This window comes from Alligator sinensis, unplaced genomic scaffold (assembly GCF_000455745.1).
Source record: "Alligator sinensis unplaced genomic scaffold, ASM45574v1 scaffold599_1, whole genome shotgun sequence".
Lineage (NCBI taxonomy): Eukaryota > Metazoa > Chordata > Crocodylia > Alligatoridae > Alligator > Alligator sinensis.
The window spans coordinates 13,212-34,419 of NW_005841968.1; the positions used below are offsets into that span (position 1 = coordinate 13,212).

General features: G+C 42.7%; 1 protein-coding gene across 8 annotated transcripts in view; it reads left to right on the top strand.

Annotated features, from left to right (window-relative positions):
• Nucleotides 1-21,208, top strand: part of LOC102380629 (sodium channel protein type 5 subunit alpha) — a 252,836-nt gene that overhangs the window by 11,649 nt on the left and 219,979 nt on the right. For 7 of the 8 annotated variants that reach the window (XM_025200461.1, XM_025200458.1, XM_025200464.1 and 4 more), the window contains exons 2-4: nucleotides 5,105-5,194; nucleotides 8,663-8,791; nucleotides 15,963-16,054. In XM_025200461.1, coding sequence (XP_025056246.1) covers nucleotides 5,105-5,194; nucleotides 8,663-8,791; nucleotides 15,963-16,054 — 311 coding nt within the window. Of the gene's footprint in view, nucleotides 1-5,104; nucleotides 5,195-8,662; nucleotides 8,792-15,962; nucleotides 16,055-21,208 lie in introns of those variants that run through there. The other variant, XM_025200467.1, reaches the window with a different exon arrangement.

Genomic DNA, 21,208 nt, shown 5'->3' on the forward strand with positions numbered 1-21,208 from the left:
GATATTTTTAATCTCTAATTAAAATGATTATATTCTTGTTTCAACACTTCCCAGACAGCTGTAACACACAGTAAAAGAGAGATAATGGAATAGGAGCCCAAATCTCTGAAAGCCCACGTTTCCTGGAGCTGATTGATGGGGATTCCTCGAGCTTTACAATTCTGTCTCTGAAGCTACATTGCCATTTGGTGGGATATATCCAACTCTCTGCATCCCCCTAATGCCCCTACTGGCAGTTCCTATTTCACTGTTGAATGTTAGAAACCAGTTCAAACTGTGGCAGCTTTTGCCATTACAAACAGGCCTATGTCTTGTCGTAGGGTCTTCTAAAGGGCCTAGGACAGTGGTACTCAACATCTAACCCATGGCAGTGGGATAGCAGCTGCAGCAATAATTGCTGCTTCCCTCTGCCAAATTTCTGGACCTGAGGGGAACCCCGAATGCAGGATGATGTGGCCCTTTCCTGGCATCTCTCTGTTTTTTTTTAATACTCTTCTCATTCCTTGATTTCTCTTTGGTCTTCTCCCTCCACTTCTTCATGATCCCCTGCAATGCTCATTTATAAACACAAAGATATGTTTTGGCATGTTGGCACAACATTAATGCTCTTCTAGTCTTCTGCAATTTGTCTAGTGTTCCCAGATTTATCAAAAATGAACATCAGAAGGCCAGAGGTCTCCTCGGCCAACTCTTTTAGGACTATTAATTGCAAGTTACCTGGGTCTGCTGATCTATAAATGTTTATCCCTAGTAGATGTTGTCTAACATTGTCCTTTAGTTATTAATGGAATGGAAAGTACATTTGCATCCTTATCTGATACAAGTGAATCATCTTGCTTTGTTCCAAATATGGCGCAAGAATATTTAATGAAAGCTCCTATTTTTTTACATCATTAACTATTTACCATCTCTATTGACTATTGATTAACGGGCGTTTAGCATTGATGGGATGCCTCAGTTTTTATATACCTTATATTTAACCCTGCCAGCCACATGTTGTTCAGTTACATCTTTAGCTCCCCTTATCAATTTTCTAACCTTCATAACTTCTGATATACATCTGTTGTTATATACACCCTCCTTGTTCCTTTTCATTCATATTGCTGTTTTATTTCTGTTTTCTGCCTGCACTCCAGTGTATAAATGTGTTGGACTTCTTGCCAAAGTTGCCTTCTTTCTTGATAATTGAATCATGGCTTTTTGGCCATATAATACATGATTCTTAGAGAAGCCCTTATTTTCATTTGGTTTTTTGTCTATTTTTTTTCTTCCAATCAATTTTGTTCATTGTTTCCTTCAGCTTTAGAAAGTAAGTCCTTTTGCAACGTCAAGCGTATGTGTAATTACTGATTGTGACTGATCTTTCTTGGCCTGTATTGAATGTAATCGGGCCATGATCACTGGTTCTGAAGCAACCATCAGTTTTCAGTCTGTTCATTAACTCATCACTGTCTGTCATCCTGAGGGCTGGAACAGATTTATCCTATGTTGGGTGCCACAGTTCTTGTGTTGGAGGTTTGTTATCTGTAATTTTTAGAAGCACTTGCTACTGGCTGCGTGAGATGTCCGGCACATGGCTCTCAAAATAAGGTGGTTTTTCTTTCCACGCATGCAACCTGCAGAGTAACTCATTTTTTCTGGCTTGATTCAGTGTTAGTATATTGAACCATATGTATCCAAGATCCTGCACTTTAAAATTCCCAGTAACTCTAAAGGTAGGTAATGGATAGTGTTTTTATGAGCAGATACTTTTCACATTGTGGTCATGTAAATCACTGTGTTTCAGTGCATTCTGTTTTAATTTCTCTGCTTATTACATAGATTTCTAGTATTAATATATAAGCAACTGAAACGTTTCTTCTGTTCCTAGCCTTCTTGAACCTAGGAGCAGACACATGACACATTTACTCTGGAGTATTCTTGAAGTGGACACATGATATACAGCATTTACTCTGGAAAAAATGCTGTTCTACAGCATAAAGTCACTTCTGAGAAAGTGAGAAGTAAATTTACACCAGAGTGTGTTTCTTGTGTCTGGCAGGACTGTCAATTTTGTTTTGGGCATCTCTCCCATTGAGTGGTCAGATACTTCATAAGGCTTCATTTGTGTGGAGAGCCGGTCACGTATCCACTCCTTACTACAGAACCGATTTACTGTGGAGTCAAATCTGGAGTAAACTACTTCTTAGTAATTGAATTGCTGGTCCACACCAAATGGTTTTTTTTATTTGCAACCAAATTGAATTTGAGTTTGTTCTGCATTTTTCCTGTGGTGCCCTTCTTTTGCACTGTTAATTTAATGTCTTCTTGGATGCCCCAGTTAGTTCCCAGGTAAAAATATTAGGCCTCCTGCCTATATTTAAAGCCTTTGGGGAATCCTTCTCGGTTCAGTTACTTACTTCTTTATAAGTATACAAAGATACATTTCAGGGGGGAGGTGGTCTGTAAAGGGAAATTGCAGACCTTTACCCTGGGAGATTTCCCTTGTTTAGAATTAAACTGAAGGGTATTGCTTGTTTGGAATAGCCTAAGATAGCTGAATTTGGGAGTGGGGGGGAGAGGAGGGGGGTCACAGAATGATCATGATACCTGAAAAATAATCCATTATCTTCTAGATGAAGCTTAGTGCATTTTTTTTAGCATGAAAATAGTTTGCAGCCTAATCAAGTTCTTGATAAATGGACTTGACTTCTATACACCCATCTAAATCTGCATTAAGAAATGAGGCTGGTTATCAGCTCCCCTTCACAGTCATCCATTAGGAGGTATAGGCCCCAGAACTGGAAAATGTTTTTGGCTGAGTAGTCCCTGTGAGTTCAATTACTGGTTTCTAAGTTCACATGTGGGAATACGTGGGTTAGTTACTACCAATTTAATCTTGCACTTGCATATGCCGTACATCAGAAAACATTCCACTCCGTATTCAGCAGAGATCATGGCCCCATGAAAGGGTGATTTTCGTGCAGTTCAGATGCAAATATTGCAGGACATACCCTTGAACCGAAAGTAGGATTGCTGTTCTCTAACATAAAATTATCAGAGGGAAACAATAAACGCTGGCATGAAAATGTATGTACTTTTTTCTGCACTAACAAAGGAAGTTCCTTTTTGTATTCTGTTATCTCACCTTGCATGTATGCCAGCCTATTAGCTGGATGCTAGGTCATTTTCCTTATCCTTCTCTCCATTTACCATTTCAATAACGTGAACCTTTATTTGCAAGGGAGGATCTCATTGCATTTGTTAATTTTGCAGTATGCCTCTTGTGATTTTACAGAAGCAATTCAAGAAACTCAGTTTTCAAACACAGGAACTCCATTTATGGTGCTCATTTCTTTATCTGGATCAAGGCCGCCCAACTTTGTATGTCTGTGGGCTGCACACTGAACATTTTAGGCACACAATCCACTGCAGCCCTCCCTTGGATACCCCCCACTTTGTAGTCTGTACTGGAATCCCCCATCTCCACCACATGCGCTGTGCTGGTGACATGCACCCCCCACCTTCCAGCTGGTAGCACATGACCCCCTGTTGAATTGGCTGCATGGAGGGGGTGTGCATAGACCCTCCCTGCCCACCCCCCCCAGGACCTTTCCCACTGAATGGCAGCAGGAACGGAGGTGCTGAGGTCTGTGGGGCAATGTTAACGCATGGAGGAGGTGTGCATAGACCCTCCCTTCCCACCCCCCCAGGACCTTTCCCACTGAATGGCAGCAGGAACGGAGGTGCTGAGGTCTGTGGGGCAATGTTAACCACTCACAGGGTTTCTGCAGCCCGCAGGCTACCAGCTGGACAGCCCTGATTTAGATGATCAAATTGTCATTTACATATCTGCACTACTTATCTGAGAGGCTGAGCAATGGCATTGACATCTAAATAGGGTATTTGGTGGCTTAACAGATGCATCCAAGTTTCCAGCTGGGTGTATGTATATTCAATGTTAAAATTACCATCCTGTAAAGCAGCTTCTATGCCTGAGTACCCTTCCACACCAAGGGCATGGACCTTCAGCCCATTAGAAGCAACAGAAGGAGTGGCTAGAGCTTCATACATTTCATAGACATTAGGGCTGGAAGGGACCTCGCAAGATCATCAGGTCCAGCCCCCTGCCCAAAGGGCAGGCAGTCAGCAAGGGTCCAATGATCCCAGCAAGATAGGCATGCAAGTGCTTCTTGAAAGTGTCCAGAGTAGGTGCCTGCACCACCCCTGGGGCAGTCTAATCTAGGCCCTGGGGACTTGGACAGTAAAGAAGTTTTTCCTTATGTCCAGCCCAAAATGGTCTTGCAGGAGTTTGTGACGGTTGGACCTAGTCTTCCCATGGGTGCCCTGGTGAACAGGCGTTCCCCCAGATCCTGATGCACACCCCTTATGTACTTACAAGCTGCCACCAGGTCCCCCCTGAGCCTGCGCTTTTCCAGGTTGAAGAGTCCCATGGCTCTCAGCCTCTCCTCATAAGGCCTGCTCTCTTGTCCTCTGGTCATGCGCGTGGCTCTCCTCTGGACTCTCTTGAGCTTCTCTACATCGTTTCTGAGTTGTGAAGCCCAGAACTGGGCACAGTACTCCAGCTGTGGTCTCACCAAGCTTGTTCTATTGCTCAAGAATGTGTGAATTGAATCAGCACTAAAAGAGCAGGAAGGAAGCGATTTTGAAGCAGGTTTCCTAGAAGGTCTCTTCTTTTGTAGTCACCTACTGACAGTTTGCTCTTTCTTTCAGGAAACAGCAAGAAGTGCTGAGATGAAAGTACCAGATGCAGTTAAAAATGCATAGTCCCTCCGCTCATTCTGAGGTTGCCTACATATTATGCTCTTTGTCACCAAATCCAGGTCTTAGCATGGCTGTATATTTTGGGGGCTGTGTTTTATAAATGTTGCAGAGTTCTTGCGTGTACTTTACTTTACTGCATGAATAAAAGATGCAAGCAGCGAGAAAAGCAGAGAACTCCTAGAAGTTCCTGCCTTTAGGCATAGTGGTATTCCCTTCATATATAGTCTCAAACCAGTTCTGCATGGTGCTGGTTAAGCATACTAGACAGTGATGACATTCAAGGAAAATGTTATGAGGTCTTTGTTTACTGTCATTATATTTCCTTAATTCAGATCTTTACATTGTTCAGTATGTTTATTATGTGCACTATTTTAACCAATTGTGTGTTCATGGCACAATCGGAGACTCCGTCTTGGAATAAATATGTTGAGTAAGTATTTCTACTGCTTTATATACACTTTCTCTGTGCATCTCTACTGTTCCATCTATGCCTTTTCCATAGCTGTTCTCTCCTTTGTCTTCTGTTACACTCTTCTCTTCCTGTTTTATGTTTCTTAATTTTTTGCATGAAAATGACTTCTGTGTGCTCTCTGTCTTGACCAACTGGTTTTGCCAGATGTTTCTCCCCTATGAAAACTCCCCTGGAAATCAAGTTTAATGCTTTTTGCTACGTGCCCTCACTTATGCTACATTGGAATGAAACCCTGGTATGATTAGACCACTATTTAAAATTGACCTGCCACCCCTCAGGTTTTCAGATAAGGGGTTCAGGAGCTGGATATATGTTGAAAATATACTACTGCAATTCAAATTGAATGATGTCAGAAAACAGTTATAGAGTACGTTGGGTTTTAAGTGGAAGAAGCCCAATTCCAAGCCCATTAACACTAGAGAGAAGCTTTCTGTTAATGTCCATGGGATTCAGTTAGTTCTACAATGCAGCGGTGGCAACCTTTAGCAAGCCATGGGCCAGGACAACCAGACTCCGGTTTGACGTGGCCAGGTGGCTTCGGTGACATCCACACTGGAGCCAGGCAGCTGAGAGCTGTGCCCACTCCACTGCCACTTCCCCTAGTCCTCTGCTCCCTGGCTCCCGCTGCAGTACAGCTTCTAGCCGGTCAGCAGCTGCATTGGGATTGGGCAGCTGGAAGCTGTCATTGCTGAGTCCTTGCTTCTCTCCATTTACACCCCATTACCTCCCATATGTGGCACAGCTCTGTATTGGCTAGAAGTTGGCCCATGCCACAGCCAGGGAGTGAGGACTGCAGGAAGTGGTGGCCATGTGGATGCAGCTTGCAGCTGCCCAGCCCTAGCATGGACACAGGCAGAGGACTCCAACTTTGCAGCCCAGCTCTAATGTCTCCATAGGCTTTATGTTGCCAAGCCCTTCTGTAATGCAGTAGCATAGAGGAGAGCCCGATAATTTCTAGGCCAGTTTTATAAATGGGCACCAAAGGCCTTCAGAATTATTTATGGGGTTGCCATCTTTTTGGATAACTGGAGGCTTCAGGAAACTGGCTGAGCTTGACAGTTTTCTTTTGTGGGGAGGGGAAGACTGGCTTTAAAAGAAAAGTCCAGTCAGTTTGCAGTCCTGTAAGCAATCAGGGCTCGTGGACAGAGGTGATATCTTTTTTAGACCAACAAGATTTTTGCAAAAACATTTCTTTAATTGCAAGCTTTCGGGCGCAAAAACCCTTCATCAGGCATCAGAGAAAAGATTGTAAAAGTTCCCCTGGGTAGAAATGAAAGTTCATATTTCACAGGATTTCGCAGAGGAGTCAATAGATGGGAAAACCTAGTTCTGTAAGTTGTTTTCAAGATGTTCCATTCGGAGATGGAAACCAGATGTGCAAGCTAATCAACATACAGCTCATTAAGCAATTATTTTGGCTCATTGAACCAATTGGAATCCACTTTTTATTTTTGACTGACATATAATAAACACAGCCATCTGCTGCTTTGTGGTCCAGTAGCTGGGCTAGTCAAGGCTTGAAGGAAAGGTAGCAAAGTCCCCTCTTCGGTAAGGTTCCCAGGTGCAGGGCTTACCTTTTTGGTCATCAATTACTAACTTTTAGCCAACACTGAACAAAACAGATCAATTGGCCAAAAGAAGAGGTAATTTTATCAGGACAACATCCTAATATGAGGAAACATCATAGATTTCAGTGTAATTTTACTTCCCTACAACTATGTCTGTGTCCCCCCCCCGCTCCACACACACACACATGTGCACACACACACGCCTTTTCTTATTGGAAATTAGTTCAAGGGAAAGAACCATCCTGTGTACGACTAAAGCCTTATTGGTACGTGCCAGGAGTTGGGCTGTGGGACTGTACGTTGGATGTTGAACAATCCAGAGGGAGATACTGATGTGCTAGTCATTTCTTTCTTTAAAGAAGAAAATGAAAATGATGTTATCGGTGCCTCAAAAAGGCCACACAAGAACCTGGATTCTCAAAGAGAGTATTTAATTGATGGAATGACTCTTTCCTTTTTCTTTTCACATAAAAAAACAAAATAAAAGCCAATCTGTCCTAATCTTTGCCCCTCAAACTTAAAGTGCCAAATCAGAAATCATTCATTTTAAAGAGCAAAATAGTTTGATGAAATCTTCAATAATTGTGAATGAAAAAGGCTACTAGATTTTGAGAAGATAAAATAAATCCATTTTGTCCTTACAGTCCTGAATATACTCTGTATAAACCATATTTTCTCACATGCCATGTATCTCCAAATAAAACCCATGCCTTGTTCTTGGGAAGGCAGATTGAAAAAAGAAAGAGTTTTCAACGTTATGGCCATGTAGAGCAGACACAGAGCCTAATCTCCACAACTGCACTGTCAGCACTTCTTGGTCGTTCAGCCAAAAGCTGGAACCGAAGCTGCTGAGGACTGGATCCCACGGGCAGATCTAGGGTTGTAAAAAGAGCTGAAAAGCATCTTCAGAGCTGTGAAATAGGGGAAGAGAGACCAGGAGTAGCTAAACTGCAATTTCGTCAGTGAAATTTCCGAAGACAAGATAGGTGGATTGGAGGAGCATCAAGATGATTAAAAAGAAGAGAGGATCATTAACACCTGTTTAGCAAGTAGCAGAAAATCAAGATTTTAATGAGCCCTCAGTGCTGCCTGAATAGAAATGTCACTGCTATTCTGGGCAGAAAATCAACTTCTCAACTTAAGCCATTCACCCCAATATTGAAAGACTCATTTTTGGGGAAAGGTATGTGCGGTGCAAGTAAATATGGTATTTATCATGATGCATCCTTTAAGAAAAAAAAAAAGGAAATTCATTTAAAAAATAACAAAAGGATTTAACTTGGTCCCAGTTGATTAATTTGCTGAATCATTTCAATTGTATTACAAACCATTCAGTGGTCAGAGAACTTCCTCCCTGCCCATTCTCAGTTGGGTGATTTGTGATCAGTTAATTCCTGCTTAATGCGCAAGGTTAGACTGAAACATGATTTAACAGGACGATTATTGAAATGGTCTAGGTAGAGAGGGATGAGAGGTGTGGATAAGCCAACTCATCTTTCACTAAAGTAAGGGGGAAAAAACAAAGAATGCTACACAGATCATCTCTCCTCTATTGACTCTTGCAGGCAGTACAGGTTTCACGCTCGTCTCAGTGACGGCAGAAACATCAGGAGACGCTACAACAGAATTTGCATTCGTTATAATGCTGTCAAGAACGCTTATCAATTTCTCGTGTGTTCTGGGTCTGCTTGACTCACAAAAGCCCTGATGCCGCAACCAGTAGTCACATGAGCAATCCCACTGAAATGACTAGAAGTATTTCTTGTGAGTGGACCCAGAAAAAATGAGCTGCACATGCATAAAACCTTTCCCCTTCACCTCTAATGCTCCTGCTTTTTCTGGATGCTTTATTCCCCAGGTATACTTTCACTGGCATTTACACTTTTGAATCTCTGATAAAAATATTGGCGAGAGGATTTTGTATGACAGAATTCACCTTCCTTAGAGATCCATGGAACTGGCTGGATTTCAGTGTTATTGTTATGGCGTAAGTAGCCCTCCTTTTATTTCCTTCCTAAAAACCAGTGACATAAAGCAAAACTATTTCAGTTGTTTTCCTGTTCTCATCAGGAATTGTTGTCCTCAGGTATATGAGAAACTATGGCAGAGTATGGCATATGAGAAGTAGTATGGCAGACTTATTACTGAGCCTGTGGACAGGTGTAACTTGAAAATATGTTCAAGACAGGAGAGGAGCTTACTTCTTAGGAGTGCACATCCCCTCTTCTACTTTAATTGCTATTACTTTAATTTAATTACTCCTATACTGGCTTAAGTGAGCGAAACCACTGTAACTTTAACCGTGAATGAAACAGGTCACTCCGTTTATATTGCTATTGGTGCAGGTGTTGGAACATTTTATAATTAAGTAAAAGTTAGCTATTATCCCTCTACATCCTGAATGATTTTAAGGCAGGAAACATCTCAGCTTTTGTCAGCTTGCTAAGCAATCTTGAACAAGCTATTTAATCTCTCTTGTGCCTCAGTTGGCCTTTCCGTAAAAAGGTTTTAGAATACATGCCTACCACTGGTTCTGTGACGTTTAATAACTTAATACTTGCAGAGTGATATGAGGTCTTTGGAGGCATTTACTCCAATATAAGATGAGCCCCCCAATAACTAGATTCTATATATGGAAAATTAATAAATTTGTTATAATTTTCCAGGTGAAGAATCTAATTTTTGGAGGGTTGTCTTGAATTTGTGCCCCTCTCACTGGTACAGCAGGGAAAATAAAATTGGGGAGTCAGGTAGCCCCCTTGCCCTCTGTCCTGCCCCCACACCTTGTTCCCTCTGCAGCCCCTTCCCCTCCTTCCTTACTGTCAGACCCTGCTGTCCCTTAGCTGCTAAAGGTTAGCACCTGAGTGAAGGGAAAACTTGAAAACACTGACCTTCACCAAACGCCTGTACTACAGGTACCCATATACTTAGTTCATGCAGAATTGATGCATTTTACTTTTTATTAAAACGGCTGCAAGTTTTAGCACAGGTACTCCAGAAACACTCTTTTAAGCGGCACATTTGTACCTCCTTACATATCATACAAACGATGCGTGATATTAGTCCAAATCCAAAAGGCTCATCATTGATCATATTATTCATTGGACTGAGCCACATCAGAGTCAGCACTGCTCAGTACGTGCATGTACTCCAGATACCCGCCACAAAGGAGCCACGTGCTAATTAGCCCGCCACTCATAACTGGAACCAGGTGTTCTTTTCATAAGTCTTGGGATCCTCCAAAAATGTATGAGCAAATGAAGCACAGGGCAACACCTCATGGGGGGGGTGCAGGCTATACTAATCGTATGCGACAGGCTGAGGAGGTGGGGTGATAGAGGGTTTCTGGGTGAATTGTTTGGGGCCCTCTTTGGTGATGTTTGCCAGACATTTAAAGGCAATGAAGAAACAGGAATCATTGGAAAAGGGAAAGAAAGGCACAGCTCAGCTATGGGAGTGAAGAGAGAGTTGAAATGTATCAGTGTAGCGGCTCACTATAACCTGAAAAAGTCGATGCTGAGAGAGGCTGCATGTAATGTGCTCTACCATCCGTCTTATTCAAGCGAGTGGCACTAACTTATCCTTGTGGTAGGATTTCGATCTTTTTACTAAGCTCAAGCATTTTTGGCATCAAAGGGAGGGTGTCAAGGCTGCCTCTGTCTTTCTCAGTGCCAGCCTTGTATTGCAGTACCTCCAGGCCCAGTGCCAGTTCCTGTGGAGGGAGCACGCACACATTTTTCTAAGGGTCACATGTGTACACACACACATACGCACACACGCACTTCCCATCAGTATGTTTACCCAATATGGGCTACATGTTTTAAAGCCGTGCTCAGTTTTGGCGGCATTTAATCAACTTCATAGCTGGTTTCCATTACTGAGCACATGCTGCTTTTGGCAGCAGTTGAATGATAGTGTATTTCCTTATATGCAAATATAAGACACGGGCCTTTTTTCCCCAGGGTGATTGGGGGGAAAAAAACCCTCTTGTATTTGACCAAATCCAGTACATAATTAAATATATAGTTATATTTGTTAAGTGGTAACAGCATTGTAGGAAAATATTGAAATGTCTGCTGCTTATAACACATCTATCCATAACACTGACCACAGAGACATCTCTGAGGTTTCCGTTATAATTGTATCTTCCTTTCACGCAAAGAAAAATTGCAATTAGTTCAGTTCAGTGAGGATTAATAATATATTAATACATTTTAATTAGTAGTTGCTTAAAATTAACAACAACAAAAAATCCCTGTACAAACTGCAAGCACCAGAACAGCTCTCATATCCACTTCAGAAAACACACCAGAAGACAGAAACATAGCAACACAATTAATAAAGGGAACAAACTTTGCCCTGCAAAGAGTGCCCAGGAATCTTAAATAGCTGAAGGTAGAATATAGCCAAGCATCAGGTTTATAACCTCCTCAGGGCTAATCTTCAGTTTATCAAACTAGTTTTAAATTCACAAACCCTTCTTATCCTGAAACTTAGCCAAGTTTTATTCAGTGGGGAGTTCAATATTTTTAGATGGTTTTTGCATGTTAGAATAACTACAGAGTACTCTACCCTCATCCCCATGCTAGGTAATCAGAGTGCCCTTATACAGGGTAAATCAGTCCCTGCTGGGGCTCTGTGCTCCAGCATAGACAGTCTGTGGCCATTTGGGTCTGGACCCTTCAGCGGGGTCCAGTGAAGACGATTTCAGAGCCAGGGCTGTATAACCAGCTGTTTGATAGCTTCACGTTCAGGGTAGATCTCTGCACATGGGAGAACCCAGGCCATTAATTTCAATGGAATTATCCAGTGCAACCCCTTGGGGGATTGGGCCCACACTATTTTGCAGTATGCAATTCATGATATTTATTTTTTCAATAGTGTTTTTTCTCTTCCTCTCTGCTTCCTGCCCCTGCCCTCACCCTACTGCTCTCCCTGTTCTTTTGTTTTTCTCGACCTGTTTTCCATTTCATATTTAGTCTATTTTCTCCTCCTTTGACATTCTGTTCTCTCTGCTCCTTTATCCTCCATTTTCGAAGCCTCCCTTAAGCAGAATGCAACTCTGGTAACACTGACATTCTAGCTGAACTCCTGAACTCCTGGTATTTGAGTGGATCTCAAATCAGGTAAATCAACTCCATCCAACCCTAGCTAAAGCATATATAAGGGCTGTTGGAGTCCATTGCAAAATTATTACAGTATATAGGATTGGGACCAAAAAATCTATCGGTACTGCCCAACAGCACAACACTTCCCTATAGAAGGACTTCCTTTGATTCCAGTAGACTTTGGATCAGGCGCTGTATTCTGGTGACAAGCAGCAGGGATGGTCTTTCACCCAGATTTTGATACCTGGTATACCAAATTACTATGGTTTTAGCCAAAATTGGTATCTGGCCACTCTGAGCACACAAAAGCAGAACACAGAAGAAACCCTTTTGAGGGCCAGCTGCATCTCAGTCATCTTTTTCTCATTGCTGGATGGGATTTTTCTTTGTTGCATTTAGCAGTGAAGTAGAACAAGGGAAGATGCGGGGGGTCGGGGGGTCAGGCATGGGCTCTGGGGGACAGGTGAGGAGGGATCAGGGGACAGCTCTCTGTGCACCCCCTGGAGCTCCAAGATCCCATGCAGTTCAGAGCTGCTCCAGGGGGGTGAGCAGGGAGTTGTCTCTAGCTCCCCGCCTGCCCCCCAGAACTCAGGGCTAACTGAGTATCCTCCTGGTGCCTGGGTTGACCAGGAGCAATTTGCTCCCAGTCAGGATCCACATGTGCACTTTGGTGCATTAGTTTAATGCACCGTTTTCTAGTACCTGTATCTACTAGTACTAGAAAATGGCACATTAGGCTAATCTACTGTGCAGTAATTGCCATGCATGTATAGACGGTGATGCTTTACTGCACATTAGATTTGTCTGATGCGCAGTAAAGCTTCTCATGTAGATCCACCCAGAGAGCTTTGATAGTGAGGCAGGAGTAACTAGAGCTACAGGTATGACTACTAGGGCTAGCATTGTGCATAAACTACCAGTCTTGAGTATGTAAAGGGGGCTGTGGATCTGGTGTAGAGATACTTCTCAGCTTAAGTACTTATCGTACTGGAGTTTATTGCTCTGGGCATGTACCATTTGCATGTGCTCCCAAGACCACAGCAAGTTGAGCCAGGTCAGAGCAGCCCCAGCTGGCAGGAAGGCCAGGGGGTCAGCATGCCAGCCCAGAGCTGCTCTGACCGGGCTAAACGTGCTGTGGAGGAGCTGGCTGGGGTGCATGGGTGCTTCAGTGCAGGACTAGCTGACAGGCAGTCCCTGCACTGAAGCACCCTCGTGCCCCAGCCAGCCAGGGCAGTATCTACACATGCATTGCTAAGGAATAAAAAAAACCCAACTCCTCAAGTACTATTACAAATACTATTCTACTGCAGAGTAAATTAATCTGCCCCAGCCTAATAAGGGCTCACGTGTAGACACATGACCTTTACAGTGGAAGTCATTGGTTTCCTGCATAGTAAAAGTCTTGTGTAGACATGCCCAAGAAGTCCATAGGCCTGATGCTGACTCTCTGAACAAGTACTGAGTACAGGAACAAGGTTGTGGCCGACAAAATTGACAGGATTTCCCTCTTTGTGGTACTCTGTGTATGTGTTAGTTCTCACAGTGGTGTAAAATAAAATGAATCTCAGTCCAACTCTCCCACCAAAATCATAGAAGCTGCATAATAGCCCTGTCCCCTTCCCCACATTGGTGGAAAAAGGCCCCAAAATTCTGATTTTCCATGTTTATGCCAAATTTCTTATCATAATGATGATAATATTAATATGAATATTGAATATCAAATAGTATTAAAATATTTAATATTATTAATTTAATAGAATATTATTATCAAATATTGAATATGAATATCAAATGATGCATATTGCTTGTTTAGAAGGCCCCTAAAATAGTGCATCTCATGGAAGACTCCCTCTGCCAAAAAGCTACATTCTGCAATAACTAGGTGCTTTGGAATTGGGTTATATTGCCTTTTTTTTTCTTCTCCTGATTTGTACTATATAATCATATTTGTACTCAAATGCGTTTTTGTCAGAGATGAAGAGTCCAGTTATAGGCTAGGGCTGGAAGAGAACAGCAGCAACCTTTATTCTCATGCAGTAGCCAACAATTCTTCAAGTACCAAATTAGCAGGGATAAAGTTAAGATTGATTGCAATACAGTCAGAATAGCAGGAATTCTGCTTTCCAGGTCTGTAGCCATCAGACAGTAAGAGGCACTGGATAATTCTCAGGTCTGATACAAGCTGAATTTGTATCCACAAAAATCCTTTAAACCAGAATTGTATTGAATCTACAAACAGCTTTACAACCTTGTTTGCACATATGTTTATATGATAGTACTAGTAGTTCTGTTTATGCTTCTGAAAGCCTGAGTAGAAGAAAGTGTATAAGAATTCAAGATGGGATGGAGAGGTCTGAAATACATGAGTTTCTAGTGCAAACAAATTTAGGTACGAAATATTGATGCACCCAGCTAGCATATACAGTGGTGGCTAGAATTAAATGAACAGGAGGTGCAGCTATTTTGTTAACAGGTGTTATTGGGCAATTAGTATCACTTCCTGTAGAGGAATTATGTCATCATGGTGAAATAGACTCGAATCTCCCTTCTGAGTAGATAATGTCACCAATTAAATAGGCCATTGATGCAGACAGCATTTATTAGTGCAATAAATTGATGCAGCACTAAACCCATAAAGTTGTACACAAGACTATTCTCACCCATTGTACTAAGGAGCACATTACAGTATATGGTGTAGTTGATCCTAAGCACTCCTATGCACTCTGTAGTTAGTAAACGTCTGATTGCAAAGAGAAGTCAAGAGCACTTTCTCCAGTGGTCATCCAGCTAGTTATAATGCTCCAATAAATCGGTGGTCAACTAAAATGCATCCATATGCCATTACTCAACCATACATTCTTTGCAACCTCTGCATGTTATGGAGGAGGTGGTCGGCATTAGCCCTCATTTGACTGGACTGAAGATCTGTTAGATTCAGAAGTTTGAGGAAAGCTTTTGTTCGGCAAATGTTTACCAAATTTTCCAATGAGATTCACTCTGAAGAGGTGAAGCAGTGTTGCCATCTCAGACAATAATCTGAAGTAGCAGATCTGGGGAGACTGTGTTATAACCCCACTAGAGGTCTCCGCACAAAACCCAGTTTGCCAGCTTCTGTAAATCAGCGGGTGAACTTCATACCAAAAACAGGAGTTTGACTGCCCCGGGAAATTAAAATATGCAAATGTAACAGCACAGGGTTGTGATGGAGCCCAAGAGCTGAACTGTGCAGAAGATAAGATGGTGAATGTGCTGTATGGCTTTTGCCAGGTTGAAGAAATGACCTGTGTGAAACAATACCACATCAGAATTGTCCGACTACTTACCCTTGCGGTAGCACAGTACGCTCACTTTGCACAGGTTTTTGTGACAACGTAACAGGCAAAACAGGAGAGAATCAGGATCAGTATTTTTAATCAGAAATGCATTACAGTAGAACTGAAATTATACTCATTTAAAATCCATCTGCTGGCAACCACAGACAAAGATTATGTGCACAAAAACCAAATCAATTTGTTATCATCTCTTGGAATCCGCATCAGCTGTGCCACATACCAAAGCAACATTGAGAAATAATCCCATGGAATTATATGCATTGATATTTCCCCTGATTGTCCTAAATATGCTTGATTTCAGTTACTGGGTCACCATTATTAGGAATATTTTAGACTTAAATTTTCTCATGTCTTTACATTTACCTTGCTGTTCTTTTTTTAAATACATCTGTAATAATTGCTGGGAAGATGAAATTTTTTTTAAAGGATGACAAAATGCTCACAGCATGCATTGTTGAGCATGGTTATAACAAAGTCCTTCTCGTAGTTTTAAAGGAACTGATGCCAAATACATAAGATTTATTATAGAGGTAACACTTAAAATGTTTTATAGTATGACATACTCAGAAAGAATGGCATCTAAGAACAGCCTCATCATAGGGACGCCCCATTCAATTTGGATGCATTCGTTCATATATCATAAGTGAATGCACTGTTCATTCAGTCCAATAGCACACTCTGTTGTATAATTCCAAATAACTGTGGCTTAATTCTACAGGTATGTAGGAGAATTTGTGAATGTAGGCAGTGTTGCACCTCTTCGGACTTTCAGGGTATTGAGAGCTTTAAAAACTATTTCAGTAATTCCAGGTAAGAAGCCCTGATCCTTGCATATTAGCTCTCAGCTACAAGTGATTCTCTCTCTGTCTCTCTTTGTCCCCTTGACTGTTGTTTTTTGCTGGCGTTTTGTCATTGTCTGTGTGTGACTTTCCCTTGTTACAGATACATAACTGAATTTGTGGACCTGGGCAATGTCTCAGCCTTACGAACGTTCAGAGTACTTCGGGCGCTGAAAACAATCTCAGTCATTTCAGGTGAAAATCAGGTTAAACACTCAGGCTGCAGTTAAAGCCTACATGCCATTTCCAGTAGAAACGACAGTAAACATCAAGGACCTCACAGTAGATACTGATCGGGAATGGATGAATGTAGGGAATGTGACCTGTCAATAGAATACATTTTTCATATGATTTTCAATACCACTTTGTGGGCAAAAGGAATCGGCATGTTTTCAAAATGGCAAGAGCTCACCAACATGAGTACTGCTATGTAAGTTCTTTGGTGCATCATGAATTGGATCTGTAAAGTACTCGTTTCTGAACCATATGAAAACAGCAATGAAATTCTCTTGTGATCTTCAGAGATTGACCTTACCAATGACATGATACATGGTGACCTGAGAGCATGTGTTAGAGCTCACGAGTACATCCTCAGAAGAGTCACAGCGCGTGCTCAGCATCTGGCTGAAAACATAGGTAGCCTGGGGTTTTTTCCATTTTTTTTCTGGTGCTCTCCCAGTTGCAATGGCAACAAGTGAAATTTGGGCTCTGTTGAAATCAGTAAGGGTTTTGCCATTGACTTCAATGGGGCCACGGATTCACCAACAAATATTAAATGCTACTGTCCCAAAGACAATCAGTAATTAATGAATTAGCTCCCATTCCCATAGTTTTTTATTTTAAATCAAATGTCTATTGGCTCTCCTTTGGCAAAGGTTTTCTTAAAATAAATTTTTAAAAAATTACTTCCAATGAGTGATTTATTCAGAGGCAGACTAATTTCAGAACTTAACCCCCTGGCAAGATATATTCTTACCACATGTTATCTATGGACAGGTCTCATTCAGCCTCAGTGTTTAACATATCCGACCTGCATGGCAAGGTAGAGCAGATAGCAAAAACCGTGCATGGTAGATCCTGTCAGTGATTATCCTGAACAGATGTTGGCAATTACATATCAAAAATACTCTAAACTTTGAGTAGGCTGCTCAAAATCTTCAGTGCAGCCATTTCAGATTAACGAGATCTTTTTTTAAACTCCACGAGACGCTAGACACTTATATTGCAACACAGAAATATAAACAAATGCCCCAGTGTAAGTGTTTATAGATATTTATGCTCTCAGAGCTGATATTTTAACAGCCACACATAGCTTAAAATGTTGTCGTGAATTTTCTGATTAGGATAAGACAAAATCTTCTACAACATGGGCCGGATTCTTCAACCTGAGCTCATTCACTCTGAGCCCCTCCAGCCATGTGTGATTGAATTGAGACCAATGTACAGAAGGATGCAGCTCACTGGATACATCTACATGAGATGCTTTACTGCACACTTGCCTGATTAGCATCTTAGTAAAGTCTCAGCATCTATGCATTGAGCCCTATTAGCCCACAGTAAACTAATAAATGCTGTCGTAGGTTAGTACCTGTAAACACAAATACTGTCTTACAGTGGCATTATTTAGTGCACTGCAATGCACATATAGACGCTGATAGGGCTGGCTGGTGCACGAGAGTGCTTCAGTGCAGGGGCTGCCTGCCGGCTAGCCCTGCACTGGAGCACCCTCAGGGCCCAGCCACTCTCTCTGCAGCATGTTGAGCCAGGTTGGAGCAGCCCCAGGCTGGCAGACTGACACCCTGGGCCCGCTGCCAGCCGGGGATGCTCTGACCCAGCTCAATGTGCTGTGGTCCCAGGCACACGTGCAAACGTGGCACCTGGGAGCAATAAACTCAGGTGTACACTGTGCCAGAGTTTATTCAATCATATTAATAGCACATGTAGATGAGCCCAGTGTGTATCAGGGGGTATGTCTACACGTGTATTTACACACCCCTAAACTTAAGGCTCTTTTACTTAAGGCAATTTAGGCATGCATGTATAGAGGGATGCACCAATGTGCATTAAGGCTCATTAAATTTAGGTGCAAATAGCTAAGTCGCATCAGCACATGTGCAGATGTGCTAATGTGCATTAACGTGGTGTGTATCCATTGATGCACACCATGTTAATGTGCATTAGTGCATCTACATGTGCACTAATGCAGCTGAGCTATTCATGCCTAAATTTGATACCTGCTTTATGCATTAGGTTTGCGCCTTAAAAATGGCAATTTTAGGCTAAGCCTGCTTAAAAGAGGCGCATGTAGACATGTCCAGGGTGGCCCCAAACTATCCTTAATGAGTAGTTTCAAATAATCAGTACTTAACCGTCATGCTCTGAGAAACCTTCGGCATTTCTGTTTTACATTTGACTCATTGGGCTTGAAGGGAACCCCCCCATGTGGCGGAAAGGTTTGGTTAAGATTTTTACAATTGCATTGTTCACTCTGAACGTGCTTTTGCTTGGGAAAGCCACGGTTTAACTGCAAGCTGAGCATCATGATTTATAGATCACATAAGGCAGTAATGGCTAAACAAAAAAGAGCTTTCAAGCTCTCCTCCGCCAGTGATTTGAAGGCTAACCTGGAGAGACAGCCCTCTCCAGGGGACGCCTTTCACTTTCCATCTTGTCTCAATCATGAACCTCTTCAGAGCAGAGCCTGCCAATTTTGCTGAGTTATGTGCTGTAATTTTGTCATGTTCTCTATCACAAACCAAGTGAAAGCCTGTTACACTTCAGACAATAAATTGTACCTAGTTTGTAATGAAAAGAGGTAAATTAGAGAGGAAGGAGGATTTTATTTAAAATACATGTAAACGCTGCAGTAGTCATAGATACATAAGTGAGCTATTTGTTGGTGAAAGAAAGCATAGATAGAAATGTAGCAGTGCAGTACACAGGAACACAAGTTCTCTCATTTCCCCGTGTGGAGACTCAGATAACCTTCTCATAAGCAATATCTTCATGCTAGGGGCCAAGGGCCTGATCAAACAATTTACATAGGTGTCACCACTTTGTTTTAGGTACCTCCACTTAGGCATTGCAGTGCCTGAAAATTAGGAAGCTGGACCTAGGAAAGTGATCCAAATCAACAAGGATAGGCAGCTGGGATCCCCATGCAATTGGTGGAGAGTTAGCCAGCACCAAAGGGCAATCTGGAGCACCTAGGTATTCAACAGAGAAGCACTTAAACAAATAGTAAATGTTAGCTGTGGGAGGGTCTTAAACCCAGCCTCTCCTCGGAGATGAGGTGCTCCCGGACAGAGGTTCCTGACTCATGCAGCATTCAGTGAAGCGCAGCATCCATGGGCAGTAGTCTGTTGGTTATAGCGCTGACCTAGAAAGTAGGAGACCTGTTTTCTAGGCCTCCCTCAGCTTTGGGGAACCCAAACAGACATCTCCAGCCTTCCAGGGGAGCGGTCTACCCATCCAGCTATTGAATATCCTGCATGACCAAGAAGGCCTGTCATGGGGGTATAAGGAAAGCAGTCCAGAACAAGCCTGCTTCTCTGCCCCAGTGAGAAGAGCATTCTTTTCAGAGGGAAAAAAACCTGGTTTCAGTCCCTCCTCTCAGATCAGTGTCTACATTGTGCATTAGGCAGTTGCTGGAATAAATCTGGCAGCAGGAAGCATAACCTAAGGATCCTTCCCCATCCAGGTCCTGGCCCTCATCACTGGGTTACGGCCACACTCCCACATGCTTGTCCTCCTTCTGACCCAGTGAATCTTGTATTTTGGGCTTCCCAATGACCCAGATTCAACAGGAAGCGTCAAAGGGATGGGTTCCTCTGCCCAGACTGTTGTGTAGCCTGGTGGGTAGGGTGCACTCATGAGAAGAGAATGATGCTTTGAATCCTCTTGGGTGGAGATGGGCCCAGAAAACCGGTCTCCCACTTCCCAGGGGAGGGCTCTAACCCCTGTGCCACTCTTCCAAAGGTGGATAGCAGCAGCAGCACCCAGCAGTGCTGTATTTGTGCAGTACTCGGTGCTCTGTGGAAGCCTAATTGGGGACTTAGGCGGGTGCTAAGTGCTTCCCAGTTCTGATCTGGATGGCAAAGGAGCTTAGGCAGAAGTTGTAAGCTTAGCACTTGAGCTGAGTGGTGCATGTACAGGAGCCTAAGCCAGGGCACCTAACAACCTTTACAGGCGAAAATGAAGGTGCCTAAGGACTCTGGAGCAGAGGCTGCATTCAGGACTTAACTGAGTTCGAGTGAGGGGCAAGAAGGTGGGAGCCAAAACCCAGCCACTGCTGTTCCCTGCAGCAGCACAGGAAACCAAGTACGGCCAAATTCTGCGGTAGCTGAATGCTGCCAAAGCCCCACGTCTGTGGGCCAGTTCAAAGGGCTCATGGCTCAGATCCTGCCCACAGGCCATGGGTTGCTGACTTCTGCTCTAGATGCCTCAGAGGTTTTGTGGCCTCTGGGGAGGTGTCAGGTTGGGATATTTCTTGTGACCTGGGCACCTGCGTTGTTTCCATAAGAACAATTTGGATGAGACCCCCAAATCCACGGTTCTTCCCATAAGAATCAATGACACTTTTGCATTGTTTGGTTATATTTTCACCGAAGGGGGCAGATCCTCTGCTACTGGAAGGCTTCCCTCCAGCAAAGCACTTAGTGCGTGACTTTAAAAGCGCTCTGTTTAAGTGGAAATCGATGGACATTTTACCACTGACTTCAGTAGGAGCAGGAATAAACCAGTGCTTAGTGGTTTTAAAAATCTCACCCTTAGAGCACATGCCCAACTTTAAGTACCTGAGCAAGACCATTGAAGGTCAAGAGTTCGCTAAATTCACTACTCATCTTTTGGGAAGATCCTGGTGATGTGCTATCATGTGCAGGAGCTGGAGACCTGGCCTACTGGGTCTCCAGTAAGTATATTCAAAGGTATATTTGTGAAAACCAGCTTCCTGGTCTCTGATTTCCTCAAGTAGCCATATACTTTAGAAGAATAACCAAGGCTTTTTGTTTGTGACCTTGAGCTTCCTTTATTGTAGGAGATTTAATTTATTAATTAGCGCTTCACACTTTGTATATCACTATGGCAACTGGACTCTGCCCATTTAATTTTAAAAGATCCACAG